Genomic DNA, 22,221 nt, shown 5'->3' with positions numbered 1-22,221 from the left:
TATAATGAGCTGCCAGGGGAATCTGATCTTTAGCTTTCTAGTTTAACACTGTTCATACTATCTGGTTGCTATGGCTTATCTTCCTAATAACCAGGTTCTGTAGCCAAAGATAAACAGAAGTTGCTAAGAGGTCACTTTTTATCAGAGTCAAACCTAGAGATGCCCCAAACCAGTGATCCCCAACAGTGGCTCGGGGGCAACATGTTGCTCCACAACCCCTTGGATGTTGCTCTCTGTGCCCCCAAACTTAGGAGTTATTTTTGAAAGGTTGGGGATCCCTGCCTCAAACCCTTGGCATTTACAGACTGCATTTGGTTCAGACAAAACAATGGATCCAAGTCTTGAAAAACCATTCAGCCAAATCCCCAGGCAAATGGTGGATTCAGTGTGTCCCTATTACCTTCTGGTTTGTCTCGGCGCCGGGCTCTCGGTTCTGCCAACAGGACACCTCAAAATAATCTGCGATTCCTTCCTCCACCCACAGGAGTGTCACCGACGTCTGCGTTTTGTTCACGGCAAAGAGAGTTCTTATTGGCGCAGGATCTGATTGGAGCAAAGTGAAAGCACCTTAGGGATGAGGGAACCGTAAAACTACAAAGTTACAGCTTTACACAATGAGGCCCAAAGTGCAGAGCAACAGGGTCAAACCGCCATGTTTTATGCACTTTTACACCCTGTCCCGTACCCTACACCGTAGGCCCCCAGTACTGAGTGCAAAGTGCTTCCCCCAGTTAGGTAACAGTCATGAGGGTCAGGCTGGTGGGGGCACATAGTAGCTTTCCCATGACCCCCTCTAATTGCATAATGCGCAAGTGGGGTGTCTTGCACCCACCAGTTCTGTGCTCCCAACCCATATCTGGGTCCGGCATAAGGTGCAGAGCACAAAGCCCTGGACACAAGAGCTTACTGAGTTCTGAGGGCCCTGAGTGTTAAATTGCTCTCTAGTTTGTTTGAAGAAACGGATGAAGGAATGCAATAGGGAATGGAATAGGGAACGGAATAGGGAATGGAAAAGGGAATGGAATAGGGAATAGAATAGGGAATGGAATAGGGAATGGAATAGGGAATGGAATAGGGGATGGAATAGGGAATGGATTAGGGAATGGAATAGGGAATGGAATATGGAATGGATTAGGGAATGGAATAGGGAATGGAATAGGGAATGGAAAAGGGAATGGAATAGGGAATGGATTAGGGAATGGAATAGGGAATGGAATAGGGAATGGAATAGGGAATGGATTAGGGAAAGGATAAGGGAATGGAATAGGGAATGGAATAGGGAATGGAATAGGGAATGGATTAGGGAATGGAATAGGGAATGGAATAGGGAATGGAATAGGGAAAGGATTAGGGAATGGAATAGGGAATGGAATAGGGAATGGAATAGGGAATGGATTAGGGAAAGGATTAGGGAATGGAATAGGGAATGGATTAGGGAATGGATTAGGGAAAGGATTAGGGAATGGAATAGGAAATGGAATAGGGAATGGAATAGGGAATGGAATAGGGAATGGATTAGGGAAAGGATTAGGGAATGGAATAGGGAATAGAATCGGGAATGGATTAGGGAATGGGAAAGGGAATGGAATAGGGAATGGATTAGGGAATGGAATAGGGAATGGATTAGGGAATGGATTAGGGAATGGATTAAGGAAAGGAATAGGGAATGGATAAAGGAAAGGAATAGGGAATGGAATAGGGAATGGAATAGGGAATGGATTAAGGAATGGAAGAGGGAATGTATTAAGGAATGAAATATGGAATGGATTAGGGAATGGAATAGGGAATGGATTAGGGAATGGATTAGGGAAAGGATTAGGGAATGGAATAGGGAATGGAATAGGGAATGGATTAGGGAATGGATTAGGGAATGGAATAGGGAATGGATTAGGGAATGGAATAGGGAATGGAATAGGGAATGGAATAGGGAATGGATTAAGGAATGGAATAGGGAATGTATTAAGGAATGAAATATGGAATGGATTAAGGAATGGAATAGGGAATGGATTAGGGAAAGGATTAGGGAATGGAAAAGGGAATGGAATAGGGAATGGATTAGGGAATGGAATAGGGAATGGATTAGGGAAAGGAAAAGGGAATGGAATAGGGAATGGAATAGGGAATGGAATAGGGAATGGATTAGGGAATGGAATAGGGAATGGAATAGGGAATGGAATAGGGAAAGGATTAGGGAATGGAATAGGGAATGGAATAGGGAATGTATTAAGGAATGAAATATGGAATGGATTAAGGAATGGATTAGGGAATGGAATAGGGAGTGGAATAAAGAATGGAATAGAGAATGGAATAAGGAATTAATTCGGAATGGAATAGGGAATGGATTAAGGAATGGAATAGGGAATTAATTAGGGAATGGACTAGGGAATGAAATAGGGAATGGATTAAGGAATGGAATAGGGAGTGGATTAAGGAATGGAATAGGGAATGGATTAAGGAATGGAATAGGGAATGGAATAGGGAATGGATTAGGGAATGGAATAGGGAATGGATTAGGGAAAGGATTAGGGAATGGAAAAGGGAATGGAATAGGGAATGGATTAGGGAATGGAATAGGGAATGGATTAGGGAAAGGATAAGGGAATGGAATAGGGAATGGAATAGGGAATGGAATAGGGAATGGATTAGGGAATGGAATAGGGAATGGAATAGGGAATGGAATAGGGAATGGATTAGGGAATGGAATAGGGAATGGAATAGGGAAAGGATTAGGGAATGGAATAGGGAATGGAATAGGGAATGGAATAGGGAATGGATTAGGGAAAGGATTAGGGAATGGAATAGGGAATGGATTAGGGAAAGGATTAGGGAATGGAATAGGGAATGGATTAGGGAATGGATTAGGGAAAGGATTAGGGAATGGAATAGGAAATGGAATAGGGAATGGAATAGGGAATGGATTAGGGAAAGGATTAGGGAATGGAATAGGGAATAGAATCGGGAATGGATTAGGGAATGGGAAAGGGAATGGAATAGGGAATGGATTAGGGAATGGATTAGGGAATGGATTAAGGAAAGGAATAGGGAATGGATAAAGGAAAGGAATAGGGAATGGAATAGGGAATGGATTAAGGAATGGAAGAGGGAATGTATTAAGGAATGAAATATGGAATGGATTAGGGAATGGAATAGGGAATGGATTAGGGAATGGATTAGGGAAAGGATTAGGGAATGGAATAGGGAATGGATTAGGGAATGGATTAGGGAATGGAATAGGGAATGGATTAGGGAATGGAATAGGGAATGGATTAGGGAATGGAATAGGGAATGGAATAGGGAATGGAATAGGGAATGGATTAAGGAATGGAATAGGGAATGTATTAAGGAATGAAATATGGAATGGATTAAGGAATGGAATAGGGAATGGATTAGGGAAAGGATTAGGGAATGGAATAGGGAATGGAATAGGGAATGGATTAGGGAATGGATTAGGGAATGGAATAGGGAATGGATTAGGGAAAGGAATAGGGAATGGATTAGGGAATGGAATAGGGAATGTATTAAGGAATGAAATATGAAATATTAAGGAATGAAATATGGAATGGATTAAGGAATGGATTAGGGAATGGAATAGGGAGTGGAATAAAGAATGGAATAGAGAATGGAATAAGGAATTAATTCGGAATGGAATAGGGAATGGATTAAGGAATGGAATAGGGAATTAATTAGGGAATGGACTAGGGAATGAAATAGGGAATGGATTAAGGAATGGAATAGGGAGTGGATTAAGGAATGGAATAGGGAATGGAATAGGGAATGGATTAAGGAATGGAATAGGGAATGGATTAAGGAATGGAATAGGGAATGGAATAGGGAATGGATTAAGGAATGGAATAGGGAGTGGATTAAGGAATGGAATAGGGAATGGAATAGGGAATGGATTAAGGAATGGAATAGGGAATGGATTAAGGAATGGAATAGGGAATTAATTAGGGAATGGATTAGGGAATGGAATAGGGAATGGATTAAGGAATGGAATAGGGAATGGATTAGGGAATGGATTAAGGAATGGATTAGGGAATGGAATAGGGAATGGATTAAGGAATGGAATAGGGAATGGATTAAGGAATGGAATAGGGAATGGATTAAGGAATGGATTAGGGAATGGAATAGAGAATGGAATAGGGAATGGAATAGGGAATGGATTAAGGAATGGATTAGGGAATGGAATAGAGAATGGAATAGGGAATGGAATAGGGAATGGAATAGAGAATGGAATAGGGAATTTGTGAGTAAATTCCTACCCAATGTAACAATGTGGGGCAGGGAAGTGTTGCTGCTCCTCTCAGTACAAGCAGTGACAGTGATATTATAGATGTCTCCGGGGGGGACACTTATGACAGTTGCCGTCCCACTTCGGGAAACCTGAAATCACAAAGAAAAAGCTTCCAGTCCTGAGGCCACAGGGAGGAAATGTAAATTGATTTAAAGGACATATAAAGTCTATTTCACTGGGGGGGGGGCCTAACATTTCAGAATGAGACACCAAAAGATCCATCGGCCACAACATCAATGAAGGCAATTTTAGTTCAGATTGATGGCATTTACAGTCAGTTGCTTGAAGTTGGGGCTTTTCCTTTAATCCCCACACTCTCTCCTCAGGGGGAACCTGCTCACCCCCTGTAACATCTCATGGCTGCCTGATGGGAAAAGGGCAGTGTATAAAATCCTTCTGCTAATGTTTATATCCCCTCACCCTCTGCCCCTCACTTCCCTGCTTCTCACCCCTCTGCCCCTCACTTCTCTGCCCCTCACTTCTCTGCTCATCTGCCCCTCACCCCTCTGCTTCTCACCCCTCTGCCCCTCACTTCCCTGCTCATCTGCCCCTCACTTCTCTGCTCATCTGCCCCTCACCCCTCTGCCCCTCACTTCTCTGCTCATCTGCCCCTCACCCCTCTGCTTCTCACCCCTCTGCCCCTCACTTCCCTGCTCATCTGCCCCTCACTTCTCTGCTCATCTGCCCCTCCCCCCTCACTTCCCTGCTTGTCACCCCTCTGCCCCTCACTTCTCTGCTCATCTGCCCCTCACTTCTCTGCTCATCTGCCCCTCACCCCTCTGCTTCTCACCCCTCTGCCCCTCACTTCTCTGCTCATCTGCCCCTCACTTCTCTGCTCATCTGCCCCTCACCCCTCTGCCCCTCACTTCTCTGCTCATCTGCCCCTCACCCCTCTGCCCCTCACTTTTCTGCTCATCAGTCCCTCACCCCTCTGCCCCTCACTTCTCTGCTTCTCACCCCTCTGCCCCTCACTTCTCTGCTCATCAGTCCCTCACCCCTCTGTCCCTCACTTCTCTGCTTCTCACCCCTCTGCCCCTCACTTCTCTGCTCATCTGCCCCTCACTTCTCTGCCCCTCACTTCTCTGCTCATCTGCCCCTCACCCCTCACCTGTCTGTTCCTCAATCCTGCCCCTCACCACTCCACCCCTCTGCCCCTCACTTCTCTGCTCATCTGCCCCTCACTTCTCTGCCCCTGACTTCTCTGCTCATCTGCCCCTCACCCCTCACCTGTCTGTTCCTCAATCCTGCCCCTCACTCCTGCCCCTCACCACTCCACCCCTCTGCCCCTCACTTCTCTGCTCATCTGCCCCTCACTTCTCTGCTCCTCACTACTCCCTCGCTCCTGCCCCTCACCACTCACTTCAAGCTCATCTGCCCCTCACTTCTCTGCTCCTCACTCCTGCCCCTCACCCCTCTGCCCCTCACTTCAAGCTCATCTGCCCCTCACTTCTCTGCGCTTTACTCCTGCCCCTCACCCCTCTGCCCCTCACTCCTTTGAACCTTTTCTCCTTACTCCTGCCCCTCACCCCTCTGCCCCTCACTCCTTTGAACCTTTTCTCCTTACTCCTGCTCCTCACCCCTCACTTCTTCCTTACTCCTGCTCCTCACCCCTCTGCCCCTCACTTCTCTGCTCCTCACCCCTCTGCCCCTCATGTCTCTGCTCCTTATCCCTCTGCCCGTCACCCCTCTGCTCCTTATCCCTCTGCCCCTCACCCCTCTGCTCCTTATCCCTCTGCCCCTCACCCCTCTGCTCCTTATCCCTCTGCCCCTCACCCCTCTGCTCCTTATCCCTCTGCCCCTCACCCCTCTGCTCCTTATCCCTCTGCCCCTCTGCCCCTCACCCCTCTGCTCCTTATCCCTCTGCCCCTCACCCCTCTGCTCCTTATCCCTCTGCCCCTCACCCCTTTGCCCCTCTCCACTCTGCCCCTTTCATTGCAGAAGTGGAGCAGTTGCTTAGTGCCATGTAGAAATGCCCACCTTGCTCTTATCTACACAAGGCAGAGAGGAACCTCAGGTGGAGGCCATGACACCGTTTGCACCAGCAAATCCCTTTAATTGGATGTAACCATTTGGCATTAGGAGACTTATTTGCTAATAACGATCCATGAGAGAAACCGAATGAAAGCAAAGCCGCTAGTGACGGGAGCTTGGAGCGCAGCTTACACTCTTTTTAATTCGATTCTTTCCTTCGGCAATCACTTGCCAGTGCAATATCCTTGAATGCGACAGATCAAACGCCCCATCCCCATAGGCCCATGTGATGTGAAGAAGCCCATTAGAATATTCCACGCTGGTGATCTGGGGGGCCACTGGCGCTGTTAAAGGGAAAGTACACAATTATTTGTAAAGAAACAGGCGAAAGGGACTAAACTCTCATCTATGAAATAAAATCCCAAGTTCCAATTTGACAGTGACGGGTTGTTATTAGTGATGAGCGAATCTGTCCCGTTTCGCTTCGCCGAAAAATTTGCGAATCTTTCAAAAGATTTGCGAAACAGCAAAAATGTTGCATGTCAAAAAAAAAAGTCACCCGCGGCTATTATTTCATCGCCCGCGGCTATTATTTCGTCACGCGGCTATTATTTCATCGCCCGCGGCTATTATTTCGTCACGCGGCTATTATTTCATCGCCCGCGGCTATTATTTCGTCACGCGGCTATTATTTCATCGCCCGCGGCTATTATTTCGTCACGCGGCTATTATTTCGTTGCGTGGCTATTATTTCATCGCCCACGGCTATTATTTAGTCACGCGGCTATTATTTCGTTGCCTGGCTATTATTTTATCACGGGCTATTATTTTATCACGCGGCTATTATTTTATCACGGGCTATTATTTTGTCACGCGGCTATTATTTCATCGCCCGCGGCTATTATTTCGTCACGCGGCTATTATTTCGTTGCGTGGCTATTATTTCGTCGCCCACGGCTATTATTTCGTCACGCGGCTATTATTTCGTTGCGTGGCTATTATTTCGTCGCCCACGGCTATTATTTCGTCATGCGGCTATTATTTCGTTGCCTGGCTATTATTTCGTCACGCGGCTATTATTTCGTCGCCCGGCTATTATTTCTTGACCCCTGAAACAGTGTAACACAAGGCAGCAGCCTGACAGACCTGACTCGCTGGGGGAGACCGACCCCTGAAACACTGTAACACAAGGCAGCAGCCTGACAGACCTGACTCGCTGGGGGAGACCGACCCCTGAAACAATGTAACACAAGGCAGCAGCCTGACAGACCTGACTCGCTGGGGGAGACTGACCCCTGAAACACTGTAACACAAGGCAGCAGCCTGACAGACCTGACTCGCTGGGGGAGACCGACCCCTGAAACACTGTAACACAAGGCAGCAGCCTGACAGACCTGACTCGCTGGGGGAGACTGACCCCTGAAACAGTGTAACACAGGGCAGCAGCCTGACAGACCTGACTCGCTGGGGGAGACTGACCCCTGAAACAGTGCAACACAAGGCAGCAGCCTGACAGACCTGACTCGCTGGGGGAGACTGACCCCTGAAACAATGTAACACAAGGCAGCAGCCTGACAGACCTGACTCGCTGGGGGAGACTGACCCCTGAAACAGTGTAACACAAGGCAGCAGCCTGACAGACCTGACTCGCTGGGGGAGACTGACCCCTGAAACACTGTAACACAGGGCAGCAGCCTGACAGACCTGACTCGCTGGGGGAGACTGACCCCTGAAACACTGTAACACAAGGCAGCAGCCTGACAGACCTGACTCGCTGGGGGAGACTGACCCCTGAAACACTGTAACACAGGGCAGCAGCCTGACAGACCTGACTCGCTGGGGGAGACTGACCCCTGAAACAGTGTAACACAGGGCAGCAGCCTGACAGACCTGACTCGCTGGGGGAGACTGACCCCTGAAACACTGTAACACAAGGCAGCAGCCTGACAGACCTGACTCGCTGGGGGAGACTGACCCCTGAAACAGTGTAACACAGGGCAGCAGCCTGACAGACCTGACTCGCTGGGGGAGACTGACCCCTGAAACAGTGCAACACAAGGCAGCAGCCTGACAGACCTGACTCGCTGGGGGAGACTGACCCCTGAAACAATGTAACACAAGGCAGCAGCCTGACAGACCTGACTCGCTGGGGGAGACTGACCCCTGAAACAGTGTAACACAGGGCAGCACCCTGACAGACCTGACTCGCTGGGGGAGACTGACCCCTGAAACAGTGTAACACAAGGCAGCAGCCTGACAGATCTGACTCGCTGGGGGAGACTGACCCCTGAAACACTGTAACACAAGGCAGCAGCCTGACAGACCTGACTCACTGGAGGAGATTGACCCCTGAAACAGTGTAACACAGGGCAGCAGCCTGACAGACCTGTTTCACTGGGGGAGATTGACCCCTGAAACACTGTAACACAGGGCAGCAGCCTGACAGACCTGACTCGCTGGGGGAGACTGACCCCTGAAACAGGGTAACACAAGGCAGCAGCCTGACAGACCTGACTCGCTGGGGGAGACTGACCCCTGAAACAATGTAACACAAGGCAGCAGCCTGACAGACCTGACTCGCTGGGGGAGACTGACCCCTGAAACAGTATAACACAAGGCAGCAGCCTGACAGACCTGACTCGCTGGGGGAGACTGATCCCTGAAACAGTGTAACACAAGGCAGCAGCCTGACAGACCTGACTCGCTGGGGGAGACTGACCCCTGAAACAGTGTAACACAAGGCAGCAGGCTGACAGACCTGACTCGCTGGGGGAGACTGACCCCTGAAACAGTGTAACACAAGGCAGCAGCCTGACAGACCTGTTTCGCTGGGGGAGACTGACCCCTGAAACACTGTAACACAAGGCAGCAGCCTGACAGACCTGACTCACTGGAGGAGATTGACCCCTGAAACAGTGTAACACAGGGCAGCAGCCTGACAGACCTGACTCGCTGGGAGAGACTGACCCCTGAAACAGTGTAACACAAGGCAGCAGCCTGACAGACCTGACTCGCTGGGGGAGACTGACCCCTGAAACAGTGTAACACAAGGCAGCAGCCTGACAGATCTGACTCGCTGGGGGAGACTGACCCCTGAAACACTGTAACACAAGGCAGCAGCCTGACAGACCTGACTCACTGGAGGAGATTGACCCCTGAAACAGTGTAACACAGGGCAGCAGCCTGACAGACCTGTTTCACTGGGGGAGATTGACCCCTGAAACACTGTAACACAGGGCAGCAGCCTGACAGACCTGACTCGCTGGGGGAGACTGACCCCTGAAACAGGGTAACACAAGGCAGCAGCCTGACAGACCTGACTCGCTGGGGGAGACTGACCCCTGAAACAATGTAACACAAGGCAGCAGCCTGACAGACCTGACTCGCTGGGGGAGACTGACCCCTGAAACAGTATAACACAAGGCAGCAGCCTGACAGACCTGACTCGCTGGGGGAGACTGATCCCTGAAACAGTGTAACACAAGGCAGCAGCCTGACAGACCTGACTCGCTGGGGGAGACTGACCCCTGAAACACTGTAACACAAGGCAGCAGGCTGACAGACCTGACTCGCTGGGGGAGACTGACCCCTGAAACAGTGTAACACAAGGCAGCAGCCTGACAGACCTGTTTCGCTGGGGGAGACTGACCCCTGAAACACTGTAACACAAGGCAGCAGCCTGACAGACCTGACTCACTGGGGGAGACTGACCCCTGAAACAGTGTAACACAAGGCAGCAGCCTGACAGACCTGACTCACTGGAGGAGATTGACCCCTGAAACAGTGTAACACAGGGCAGCAGCCTGACAGACCTGACTCGCTGGGAGAGACTGACCCCTGAAACAGTGTAACACAAGGCAGCAGCCTGACAGACCTGTTTCACTGGGGGAGATTGACCCCTGAAACACTGTAACACAGGGCAGCAGCCTGACAGACCTGACTCACTGGGGGAGACTGACCCCTGAAACAATGTAACACAAGGCAGCAGCCTGACAGACCTGACTCGCTGGGGGAGACTGACCCCTGAAACAGTATAACACAAGGCAGCAGCCTGACAGACCTGACTCGCTGGTGGAGACTGATCCCTGAAACAGTGTAACACAAGGCAGCAGCCTGACAGACCTGACTCGCTGGGGGAGACTGACCCCTGAAACAGTGTAACACAAGGCAGCAGGCTGACAGACCTGACTCGCTGGGGGAGACTGACCCCTGAAACAGTGTAACACAAGGCAGCAGCCTGACAGACCTGTTTCGCTGGGGGAGACTGACCCCTGAAACACTGTAACACAAGGCAGCAGCCTGACAGACCTGACTCGCTGGAGGAGACTGACCCCTGAAACAGTGTAACACAAGGCAGCAGCCTGACAGACCTGACTCGCTGGGGGAGACTGACCCCTGAAACAGTGTAACACAGGGCAGCAGCCTGACAGACCTGACTCGCTGGGGGAGACTGACCCCTGAAACACTGTAACACAAGGCAGCAGCCTGACAGACCTGACTCGCTGGGGGAGACTGACCCCTGAAACAGTGTAACACAAGGCAGCAGCCTGACAGACCTGACTCGCTGGGGGAGACTGACCCCTGAAACAGTGTAACACAAGGCAGCAGCCTGACAGACCTGACTCGCTGGGGGAGACTGACCCCTGAAACAGTGTAACACAAGGCAGCAGCCTGACAGACCTGACTCACTGGAGGAGACTGACCCCTGAAACAGTGTAACACAGGGCAGCAGCCTGACAGACCTGACTCGCTGGGAGAGACTGACCCCTGAAACAGTGTAACACAAGGCAGCAGCCTGACAGACCTGACTCGCTGGGGGAGACTGAGCTTTGCAACATTGTTTAAAAAGAAATAGAAATTACAAGAAAATTATGTTTCTTTTTTTATTAATATTATGTTTTATTATTTTTGGGGTTGACATGTCCTTTAATGCTATAAAGGGGGGGGGGGGGGGGTTAAACAGAGATTCTCCATGTAATGGACTTACCTGTTACAAAACTCACAGTGGTGTCACAGCAACTGAGCTGGGGTTCCCCCCACGTTACCATCGTCACCCTGAATTTGTAGTACCAGGCTGGGAGCAAATGGGTCACTTTCTGCAACAGAAACAGCAATGAGACACCTCCACACGTGGAATTTTTGCATTAGAAGGTACATCTGAAAAGTGGCACATTAATGTATTGGGAGGTACACACATCAGCGCGTGGAACACGTGGAGCAAAAGGAACATGCAGAGCACACGGAACATGTGGAGCACACGGAACACGTGGAGCAAAAGGAACATGTGGAGCACACGGAACACGTGGAGCAAAAGGAACATGTGGAGCACACGGAACACGTGGAGCAAAAGGAACACGTGGAGCAAAAGGAACATGTGGAGCACACGGAACACGTGGAGCAAAAGGAACATGCAGAGCACACGGAACATGTGGAGCACACGGAACACGTGGAGCAAAAGGAACATGTGGAGCACACGGAACACGTGGAGCAAAAGGAACATGTGGAGCACACGGAACACGTGGAGCAAAAGGAACATGTGGAGCACGCGGAACACGTGGAGCAAAAGGAACATGTGGAGCACACGGAACACGTGGAGCACAAGGAACATGTGGAGCACACGGAACACGTGGAGCACACGGAACACGTGGAGCAAAAGGAACATGTGGAGCACACGGAACACGTGGAGCAAAAGGAACATGTGGAGCACACAGAACACGTGGAGCAAAAGGAACATGTGGAGCACGCGGAACACGTGGAGCAAAAGGAACACGTGGAGCACAAGGAACACGTGGAGCACACGGAACACGCGGAGCACAAGGAACACGCGGAGCACAAGGAACACGCGGAGCACAAGGAACACGTGGAGCACAAGATACGTTACCACTGACGCAGTTAAAGAGACAGTCGCCGCTACTTCATAGTAAGGAGTCCATTCTGATGACATGGCGGCCGGATTAAAGTAAAACATTTCCACCATGTATTTCCTGAAGGCACCGAGGTACGGCCGGCGCCAACCCAAAACCACTGCCGACGGGCCCAGGGGGTAAAGCAACAGGTCCGTTACCCCAGGTGGATCTATAGAAACACAGGTATCACTTTAAGCTACACCTTCTCAATGACATGAATGGGGCCCTGAGCAGCATTAGTCATTAGTTGCTCTGCAGAGACAGCAGTGAAGTGCCAGGGAAGTGCCAGGGAAGTACCAGGGAATTGCCAGGGAAGTGCCAGGGAAGTACCAGGGAAGTGCCAGGAAAGTGCCAGGGAAGTGCCAGGGAAGTACCCGGGAAGTGCCAGGAAAGTGCCAGGGAAGTGCCAGGGAAGTGCCAGGAAAGTGCCAGGGAAGTACCAGGGAAGTACCAGGGAAGTACCCGGGAAGTGCCAGGGAAGTACCCGGGAAGTGCCAGGAAAGTGCCAGGGAAGTGCCAGGAAAGTGCCAGGGAAGTATCAGGGAAGTACCAGGGAAGTACCAGGGAAGTACCTGGGAAGTGCCAGGGAAGTGCCAGGGAAGTACCAGGAAAGTGCCAGGGAAGTACCAGGGAAGTGCCAGGGAAGTACCAGGGAAGTACCTGGGAAGTGCCAGGGAAGTGCCAGGGAAGGGGACATGATTACTCTGTACAGGGGACATGATTACTCTGTACAAGTACATTAGAGGGGATTATAGGCAGTTGGGGGATGTTCTTTTTTCCCATAAAAACAATCAGCGCACCAGAGGTCACCCCTTTAGATTAGAGGAACAGAGCTTCCATTTGAAGCAGCGTAGGGGGTTCCTCGCTGCAGTGAGGAGGTTGGGGAATGCCCTGCTGGGGGATGTTGGGTAGGGGGTTCCTCATGGTGAGGGCAGTGAGGTTGGGGAAGGCCCTTCCTAGAGATGTGGTAATGGCAGATTCTGTTAATGCCTATAAGAGGGGCCTGGATGAGTTTTTGAACAAGCAGAATATCCAAGGCTATTGTGATACTAATATCTACAGTTAGTATTACTGGTTGTATATATATAGTTTATGTATGTGAGTGTATAGATTGGTTAGTATTGGTTGTGTGCTGGGTTTACTCGGATGGGTTGAACTTGATGGACAATGGTCTTTTTTCAACCCTATGTAACTTTGTAACTAAGTGCCAGGGAAGTACCAGGGAAGTGCCAGGGAAGTGCCAGGGAAGTGCCAGGGAAGTGCCAGGGAAGTGACAGGGAAGTACCAGGGAAGTGCCAGAGAAGTACCAGGGAAATGCCAGGGAAGTGCCAGGGAAGTACCAGGGAAGTGCCAGGGAAGTGCCAGGAAAGTGCCAGGGAAGTGCCAGGGAAGTACCAGGGAAGTGCCAGGGAAGTGCCAGGGAAGTACCAGGGAAGTGCCAGGGAAGTGCCAGGGAAGTACCAGGGAAGTGCCAGGGAAGTGACAGGGAAGTACCAGGGAAGTGCCAGGAAAGTGCCAGGGAAGTACCAGGGAAGTACCAGGGAAGTGCCAGGGAAGTGCCAGGGAAGTACCAGGGAAGTGCCAGGGAAGTGACAGGGAAGTACCAGGGAAGTGCCAGAGAAGTACCAGGGAAATGCCAGGGAAGTGCCAGGGAAGTACCAGGGAAGTGCCAGGGAAGTGCCAGGAAAGTGCCAGGGAAGTACCAGGGAAGTACCAGGGAAGTGCCAGGGAAGTGCCAGGGAAGTGACAGGGAAGTACCAGGGAAGTGCCAGGGAAGTACCAGGGAAATGCCAGGGTAGTGCCAGGGAAGTACCAGGGAAGTGCCAGGGAAGTGCCAGGGAAGTACCAGGAAAGTGCCAGGGAAATGCCAGGGAAGTACCAGGGAAGTGCCAGGGAAGTGCCAGGGAAGTACCAGGGAAGTGCCAGGGAAATGCCAGGGAAGTACCAGGGAAGTGCCAGGGAAGTACCAGGGAAGTGCCAGGGAAGTACCAGGAAAGTGCCAGGGAAATGCCAGGGAAGTACCAGGGAAGTGCCAGGGAAGTGCCAGGGAAGTACCAGGGAAGTGCCAGGGAAGTGACAGGGAAGTACCAGGGAAGTACCAGAGAAGTACCAGGGAAATGCCAGGGAAGTGCCAGGGAAGTACCAGGGAAGTGCCAGGGAAGTGCCAGGGAAGTGCCAGGGAAGTACCAGGGAAGTACCAGGGAAGTGCCAGGGAAGTGCCAGGGAAGTGACAGGGAAGTACCAGGGAAGTGCCAGGGAAGTACCAGGGAAATGCCAGGGTAGTGCCAGGGAAGTACCAGGGAAGTGACAGGGAAGTACCAGGGAAGTGCCAGGGAAGTACCAGGGAAATGCCAGGGTAGTGCCAGGGAAGTGCCAGGGAAGTGACAGGGAAGTACCAGGGAAGTGCCAGGGAAGTACCAGGGAAATGCCAGGGAAGTGCCAGGGAAGTACCAGGGAAGTGCCAGGGAAGTGCCAGGGAAGTACCAGGAAAGTGCCAGGGAAATGCCAGGGAAGTACCAGGGAAGTGCCAGGGAAGTGCCAGGGAAGTGCCAGGGAAGTACCAGGAAAGTGCCAGGGAAATGCCAGGGAAGTCCCTGGGAAGTGCCAGGGAAGTACCAGGGAAGTGCCAGGGAAGTGCCAGGGAAGTACCAGGAAAGTGCCAGGGAAATGCCAGGGAAGTACCAGGGAAGTGCCAGGGAAGTGCCAGGGAAGTACCAGGGAAGTGACAGGGAAGTACCAGGGAAGTGCCAGAGAAGTACCAGGGAAATGCCAGGGAAGTGCCAGGGAAGTACCAGGGAAGTGCCAGGGAAGTGCCAGGAAAGTGCCAGGGAAGTACCAGGGAAGTACCAGGGAAGTGCCAGGGAAGTGCCAGGGAAGTGCCAGGGAAGTACCAGGGAAGTGCCAGGGAAGTACCAGGGAAATGCCAGGGTAGTGCCAGGGAAGTACCAGGGAAGTGCCAGGGAAGTGCCAGGGAAGTACCAGGAAAGTGCCAGGGAAATGCCAGGGAAGTACCAGGGAAGTGCCAGGGAAGTGCCAGCAGCCCTGAGAATCAGCAGAAAAGAAAAGGCTACTGGGGGGATATTTGGGGCCACATATCTCACCTGCTAAAGGGCTGTCATGTAGTAGCACAAAACATTAAATATAGCATTCTAGCCCATCTCTTTGTTTAGCTTCTCCATTAATTCTCCATTAATATACAGCAGTGCTGTCCAACTTCTGTTGTACCGAGGGCCGGAATTTTTCTGACCTATGTGGTGGAGGGCCGATAATGGAAGCCAGTTTTGACCACTCCCCTTTTTGAAACTGCACCCACTTGAAACCACACCCATGTTATCACATGACCATACCCATATTAATGGTTGTAGTACAGCAAAAACCTGCCATACTCTGCCTGCCCTACCCTGCCTGTGTGCCATACTCTGCCTGCCCTACCCTGCCTTTGTGTGTGCCATACTCTGCCTTCCCTACCCTACCTGTGTGTGCCATACTCTGCCTGCCCTACCCTGCCTGTGTGTACCATACTCTGCCTGCCCTACCCTGCCTGTGTGTGCCATACTCTGCCTGCCCTACCCTGCCTGCGTGCCATACTTTCACTGTGTGTGCCATTCTTGGCTGGTTTGTGCCATACTTGGCCTGTGTGTGCCATACTCTGCCTTCCCTACCCTGCCTGTGTGTGCCATACTCTGCCTTCCCTACCCTGCCTGTGTGTGCCATACTCTGCCTTCCCTACCCTGCCTGCGTGTGCCATACTTTCACTGTGTGTGCCATTCTTGGCTGGTTTGTGCCAAACTTGGCCTGTGTGTGCCATACTCTGCCTTCCCTACCCTGCCTGTGTGTGCCATACTCTGCTTGCCCTATGCTGCCTGTGTGTATGGCACACACAGGCAGCCTACAGTGACACAATGCTGGCACTGCTCCTACAGTCTGCACAATAACTATATATTAAAAAACTTTTTAATTGCAGTACCACCTCAGTATATGTTCTTTTTGTAGTATGCAGGGATTATTTGTGGGTTTCTACTGCTCCTGAGGTGTGAAGAAGTGAACAATGGGGGTGATTACAGTCTGAGCCTGAGGTGTGAACACTGCAGGGGGTGAACAATGCAGAGATTAAAAGGTGTGAACAACACAGGGGATTACATATTTAAACAATACAGCCTGATTACAGCCTGAATCTGAGGTGAGAACCATGCAGGGGGGGCAGTTAATCACAGTACTGATACCATTTAAAGCTTACAAAAGAGTAAGCCATCAAAGCAGCCAGACAGGTGGGGGGCCACAGTTGGACAGCACTGGACAGCACTGATATACAGTATACATACATATATGCGTTAAGTATTAGTTCTTTAAAAAAACAAATCCAATAACAAATTAAATAACAGTCTGAAAGCCTTTCCGTAGCCATAGGACCTTCTGCCTAAAGGTGCCCATCGTCTCCCCATATGTCCAACTATGGGGGGCAACATCAGTTTAAAATGTCAGGTATATGGGCCCAATGAGCCAATCATCAAACCTGCCGATTTGCCAGATGTCGGTAAGGTAGGCCCGTTGGGGGTGCCCATACACGGGTAGATAAGCTGGCAAGACCACCCAAACACGAGGGATAGTGGGTCAGGGGCACAAACACAAGCAGACACACACACATTGGCCAATGTAATGGACAGATCATTATCTTATCAGTAGATTACAACGAGGTTTTACCTATTGCAAAAAGAACTGCTTTGGAGGGAGGGCCAATCAGCGGGGACCTCTGAAAGTAGACAGCCACTTTGTATTGAGCCCCTGGAACCAAATTTTCAATGATGTTACTGGATGAATTTACCTGGAGGAAATAAACAGAAAAGCAGAAATGTACAGTTGTGACTCTGGAGAATTGCGACATTGTCTGTCAGCGCCCCCTTGTGGCCTCAATCACTCATGCCAAACAAATCCCATTAGTTATAATGTATTTCCATGAAAAAGACTGAGGATTTTATGATCCCAAACATTGTGTGTTTTTCATAAACATGGTTTAGAATCAGTTTTGGGCATTACTCTGTATGCAAGCCAATCATATAGTGTATGCTGGGGTACAGAAGGGATCACTTTATATATGTTCTTTATTTGTATGGGGCCTCAGCATTGCGCCTTCCCACCCAACACCCCAATAAAATCAGGTGCCAAAGCTTCCCATGAAGACAGCAATACAGTGGCGCTGCCCAGAAGGCATGTTGCCCACCACGCTGCATACGGTGCCATTACAGACTGGCACGTGATGTTTTGGGACCTTAGCAGGGCACTTGGGAATTCAGGACCATCTCCATTAAATACAGATTGAAGGGCCAGATTTTAAGGTAAGATGCCCCTAGGCAGTGCCCTCCCCCTCACATACCCCACCCACTCACTCACACCCACCCACTCACATCCACCCACTCACTTGCACACACCCACTCACTCATTCGCACACATCCACCAACTCACATCCACCCACTCACTCGCACACACCCACCCACTCACACCCACTCACTCATTCGCACACACCCACCCACATCCATCCACCCACTCACTCACTCGCACACACCCACTCGCACACACCCACCCACCCACTAACATCCACCAACTCACTTGGACACACCCACTCGCACACACCCACGCACTCACTTGCACAGACCTACTCGCACACACCCACCCACCCACCCGCACACACCCACCCACCCGCACACACCCACCCACCCACTCACATCCACCCACCCACTCACTCGCACACACCCACTCACTCGCACACACCCACTCACACACACAAACCTCTCCCCACCACTGTCAATTTTCTGCCCAGTCCCCAGTTCAGATGCGGCAAGTGGGCCACTCCCAGATTTTTGCCGCCATAGGCCCTGGGCCTTTGTGCCAAACAGATTAGTGCAGCCCTTCTAGCTGGATTTTCTAGACAAAGCCATTTAGTGATCTTTAATGATTATCCTAACGATAATGAGCTTGCTAATGAGTCTATGCAGATTATATATGCACATAGCTCCGCCCTCACCCCAAATCATGGCGGCTGCTTTACCTCTTTGCAGTAATGTTTTTCCAGCCTCTGGCTCTCCTTCTGCTTGGGGCAAGTCAGCGAGACGACGGAGACTATGGGACTCGTGTTGGGAGACGGAGCCCACGATACGACAGCAGTTGTCGAATTCACAATTTTCACAGCAACGTCCCTTGGTTTTTCCGTCATTTCCTCCAACCAATCGCCGGCTGGGCCTGAGGATCGAGATGCACAGGAATCCAATCAATGGAAAGAGGTGTTTGTACCAATGAAATCTACTCCCATTTACCCCCAGTTTCAGGCACTAGCCCTATATAATGCAGTCGCGGCCCCCGCAATTTGCCCAGAGTCAATTGCACATAGAACCCCTCTCATTAGCGGTTCTATTGTCAAAGTGTGGCAGAAATTATACTAAATAAACTTCAGCGGAACTGCGTCTGATTTGTGGATTTTGGGAAATCAACTGTGATAGGCGCAAAGCAATGTCGCCAAGCGCATCACCCCCCTGTCACTGCAATGACTCTGGAATTCTGGGGGAAACGCTGCATTATTGGAAAAAAAAAACCCAAGGCAATTGCAGTCAAAATTGCACTCTTTGCGCTTACGGAGTTAAATGAGCCCCATAATCTGAATGTGTGATTTGTGCACCTCATTGTACAGCTCTATGGAATATGTTAGCACTTTACAAATCCTTGTTACTATAGCAATAATATTATTCATACAAACCAAGGATTATTATTATTATGACATCGGAATATAAGAGAAGTTTGTACGGCTCTGTTGATCGGGGACCCCAAGGGGTAAGTTCTCCGGCTGAAGCCAGTAATTCTGGAAGGCAGTAAACGAATAACTAGCTATTATTTTCCCTTTGGGGCAGAAAGTGAACACTGGATGGACAAAGTGCTAAGTTGATAAATATCTGAGCAATCGCAGTCTAGGGATCCCGAGCCCCCACGTTGCACTCACTGATGTAGAAGCTAATGGCTTTAGCCGCACTGCTTTCTCGAATCTCACAGGATCCTGTAGAGCTGAAAGAGGTGATTTCCACCCAGTATTTCCCTGGTTCTCTCATCTCTGCCACAAACTCATGGGCGCTCTCATCCACAGCTGTCACAGCACTGGCATTGCCTTAAATACAAACACAGAGACAATCCTACATGTAAGCACACAAACATACTGTATAACTCAGCCTGCAGCCTTGTGCCTTTATATGGGCACAGAACCCCTCAGTGACTGCTAATATCCTTATCATTTACAGTAGGGGGTACATTATCCCTTATAATACATGAGTGATACTCAGAGTTCCCTGTATAACTCAGCCTGCAGCCTTGTGCCTTTATATGGGCACAGAACCCCTCAGTGACTGCTAATATCCTTATCATTTACAGTAGGGGGTACATTATCCCTTATAATACATGAGTGATACTCAGAGTTCCCTGTATAACTCAGCCTGCAGCCTTGTGCCTTTATATGGGGGGCACAGAACCCCTCAGTGACTGCTAATATCCTTATCATTTACAGTAGGGGGTACATTATCCCTTATAATACATGAGTGATACTCAGAGTTCCCTGTATAACTCAGCCTGCAGCCTTGTGCCTTTATATGGGGGGCACAGAACCCCTCAGTGACTGCTAATATCCTTATCATTTACAGTAGGGGGTACATTACCCCTTATAATACATGAGTGATACTCAGAGTTCCCTGTATAACTCAGCCTGCAGCCTTGTGCCTTTATATGGGCACAGAACCCCTCAGTGACTGCTAATATCCTTATCATTTACAGTAGGGGGTACATTATCCCTTATAATACATGAGTGATACTCAGAGTTCCCTGTATAACTCAGCCTGCACCCTTATGCCTTTATATGGGCACAGAACCCCTCAGTGACTGCTAATATCCTTATCATTTACAGTAGGGGGTACATTATCCCTTATAATACATGAGTGATACTCAGAGTTCCCTGTATAACTCAGCCTGCAGCCTTGTGCCTTTATATGGGGGGCACAGAACCCCTCAGTGACTGCTAATATCCTTATCATTTACAGTAGGGGGTACATTATCCCTTATAATACATGAGTGATACTCAGAGTTCCCTGTATAACTCAGCCTGCAGCCTTGTGCCTTTATATGGGGGGCACAGAACCCCTCAGTGACTGCTAATATCCTTATCATTTACAGTAGGGGGTACATTACCCCTTATAATACATGAGTGATACTCAGAGTTCCCTGTATAACTCAGCGCCTTTATATGGCACAGAACCCCTCAGTGACTGCTAATATCCTTATAATTTACAGTAGGGGGTACACATACCATCTCTGAATATGTAAATGTTGAAACCATCATATGCGGTGGGAGCTTTTGGGGGCAGCCAGGAGATCAGCAACTTGAAGCTCAAGGAAGAGGAATTGGGCACAGAACTTCCTACTGGGGGGTCTTCATAGTCAGGGAGCACCCCATTCACGAACCCATCAGTGTCTGGCGGGAGGGTCTCATTGGCCCACCAAAAAGGCTGAGATGTGGCTTCAGGTAAAGTGTTATTTTTGTACTGGGGGTCAGTTGAGTTGTAAAGTGAAGGGAACGTTGATCTTTCATTCTGATCCTCAAACATTTCTGCGGAGCTTTCTGGCTCTGTAAAATCTTGATATTTCTTCAAAGAATCTTCATTATTCTTTCCATTAAGCAAATCAGTAAAGCTGAGGTTTAGCCTTAATATCTGTACAGATATATTTCTGGGTGGGAAAGGCACTAAACAAAGAAAACAATCTATTAGAACATGCAGCACAGAAATGTCCTTTATATATATATATATATATAATATGATCATTACACTGCTTTCGTTCATTTGCTTTCCTTTATATTTTATACTGTACATACAGACACATACACACAAGCACAAGTGCAGACCAGGATATTTACCCTAAAACACATTCAGGCCCCTCCTAAAGGCAATAAGGGGAATATGCTATCTCGGACTCAGTAGGAATTTCACAGTAAAGAACCCATTTTCACCATTTTCACAATTTTCATTGTTCACAAACAAAATTCCCTCCCAAAGCGTTGGCCCCTCTTGGCCGTAGCCCATACATGCCCCTACAGACTGATATTGCCCAGCATGGCAAAGCTTATTATCCAAAATACTGTATATACTCGAGTATAAGCCTAGTTTTTCAGCACCCAAAATGTGCTGAAAAAGTCACCTTTGGCTTATACCAGTCGGGTGCCATGGGTCCCCCCAGACTAGCACCCTCTCTCCTTTGTGTGCAAATTAGGCCCCCCCCGCAACCAGACCCCCCAGTGCCATGGCCCACTCCCAAATTCATCTTCATCTCCCATCCTCACCTGCCCCATTCTACACTAGACATTGCACTTTATATTCAATATAAACTATATATAGTTTTGAAGGATTTTAACTCTTTGTGTTTTAGCTTGGTTGCTGATAGAGCTAAGGGGGTAGTACTCTTAAGGTAGCATCATTGATACCATATTGTTTTTGTTGACGCTCTTCTCCACTAGAGCTAGTTTACTGTTTAAATAAATATTTAAAAACATATACCCCACTCATTTAATGTAATTCTATTGGTATTTATTTTGATTATTAGTAGCTGCATTTCCCACCCTAGGCTTATACTCGAGTCAATATGTTTTTTCAAGTTTTCTTAGGTAAAATTAGGTACCTCGGCTTATATTCGGATTGGCTTATACTCGATTATATGTGGTAAACCCCCAAGTATTCTCAGTACCCAAACTTCTTAGTTCCCAAACGCCATTTAATGAGCAACCAGCATTCAGATTGTAAGACTGCATTTATCAATGTGAAACTGTATTTGCCAGTTTGCTGTCCAGTTGCCTCATTTATTGAAAACCCTCTGCAGTCGAATCATCCTGCGTGGAACCCGCATATGGCAGACGGAACAGTAGACACGGAACAGTAGACGCGGAACAGTAGACGCGGAACAGTAGACGCAGAACAGTAGACGCGGAACAGTAGACACGGAACAGTAGACACGGAGCAGTAGACACAGAAAAGT

General features: G+C 49.4%; 1 protein-coding gene across 3 annotated transcripts in view; it reads right to left on the bottom strand.

Moving 5' to 3' along the window:
- The window catches only part of ptpro (protein tyrosine phosphatase, receptor type O), a 57,317-nt gene that overhangs the window by 22,945 nt on the left and 12,151 nt on the right, over window positions 1–22,221 (bottom strand). For all 3 annotated transcript variants that reach the window (XM_031897598.1, XM_031897599.1, NM_001113813.1), the window contains 9 exon segments: window positions 20,504–20,938; window positions 19,157–19,318; window positions 18,215–18,405; window positions 16,873–16,993; window positions 12,147–12,340; window positions 11,253–11,361; window positions 6,458–6,609; window positions 4,263–4,383; window positions 401–543 (listed from right to left, as the gene is read on the bottom strand). In XM_031897598.1, coding sequence (XP_031753458.1) covers window positions 401–543; window positions 4,263–4,383; window positions 6,458–6,609; window positions 11,253–11,361; window positions 12,147–12,340; window positions 16,873–16,993; window positions 18,215–18,405; window positions 19,157–19,318; window positions 20,504–20,938 — 1,628 coding nt within the window.

This window comes from Xenopus tropicalis, chromosome 3, assembly GCF_000004195.4.
Source record: "Xenopus tropicalis strain Nigerian chromosome 3, UCB_Xtro_10.0, whole genome shotgun sequence".
NCBI lineage: Eukaryota > Metazoa > Chordata > Amphibia > Anura > Pipidae > Xenopus > Xenopus tropicalis.
The sequence above is the reverse complement of the archived record's forward strand: the minus strand, read 5'-3'. Positions and strand labels throughout refer to the sequence as shown.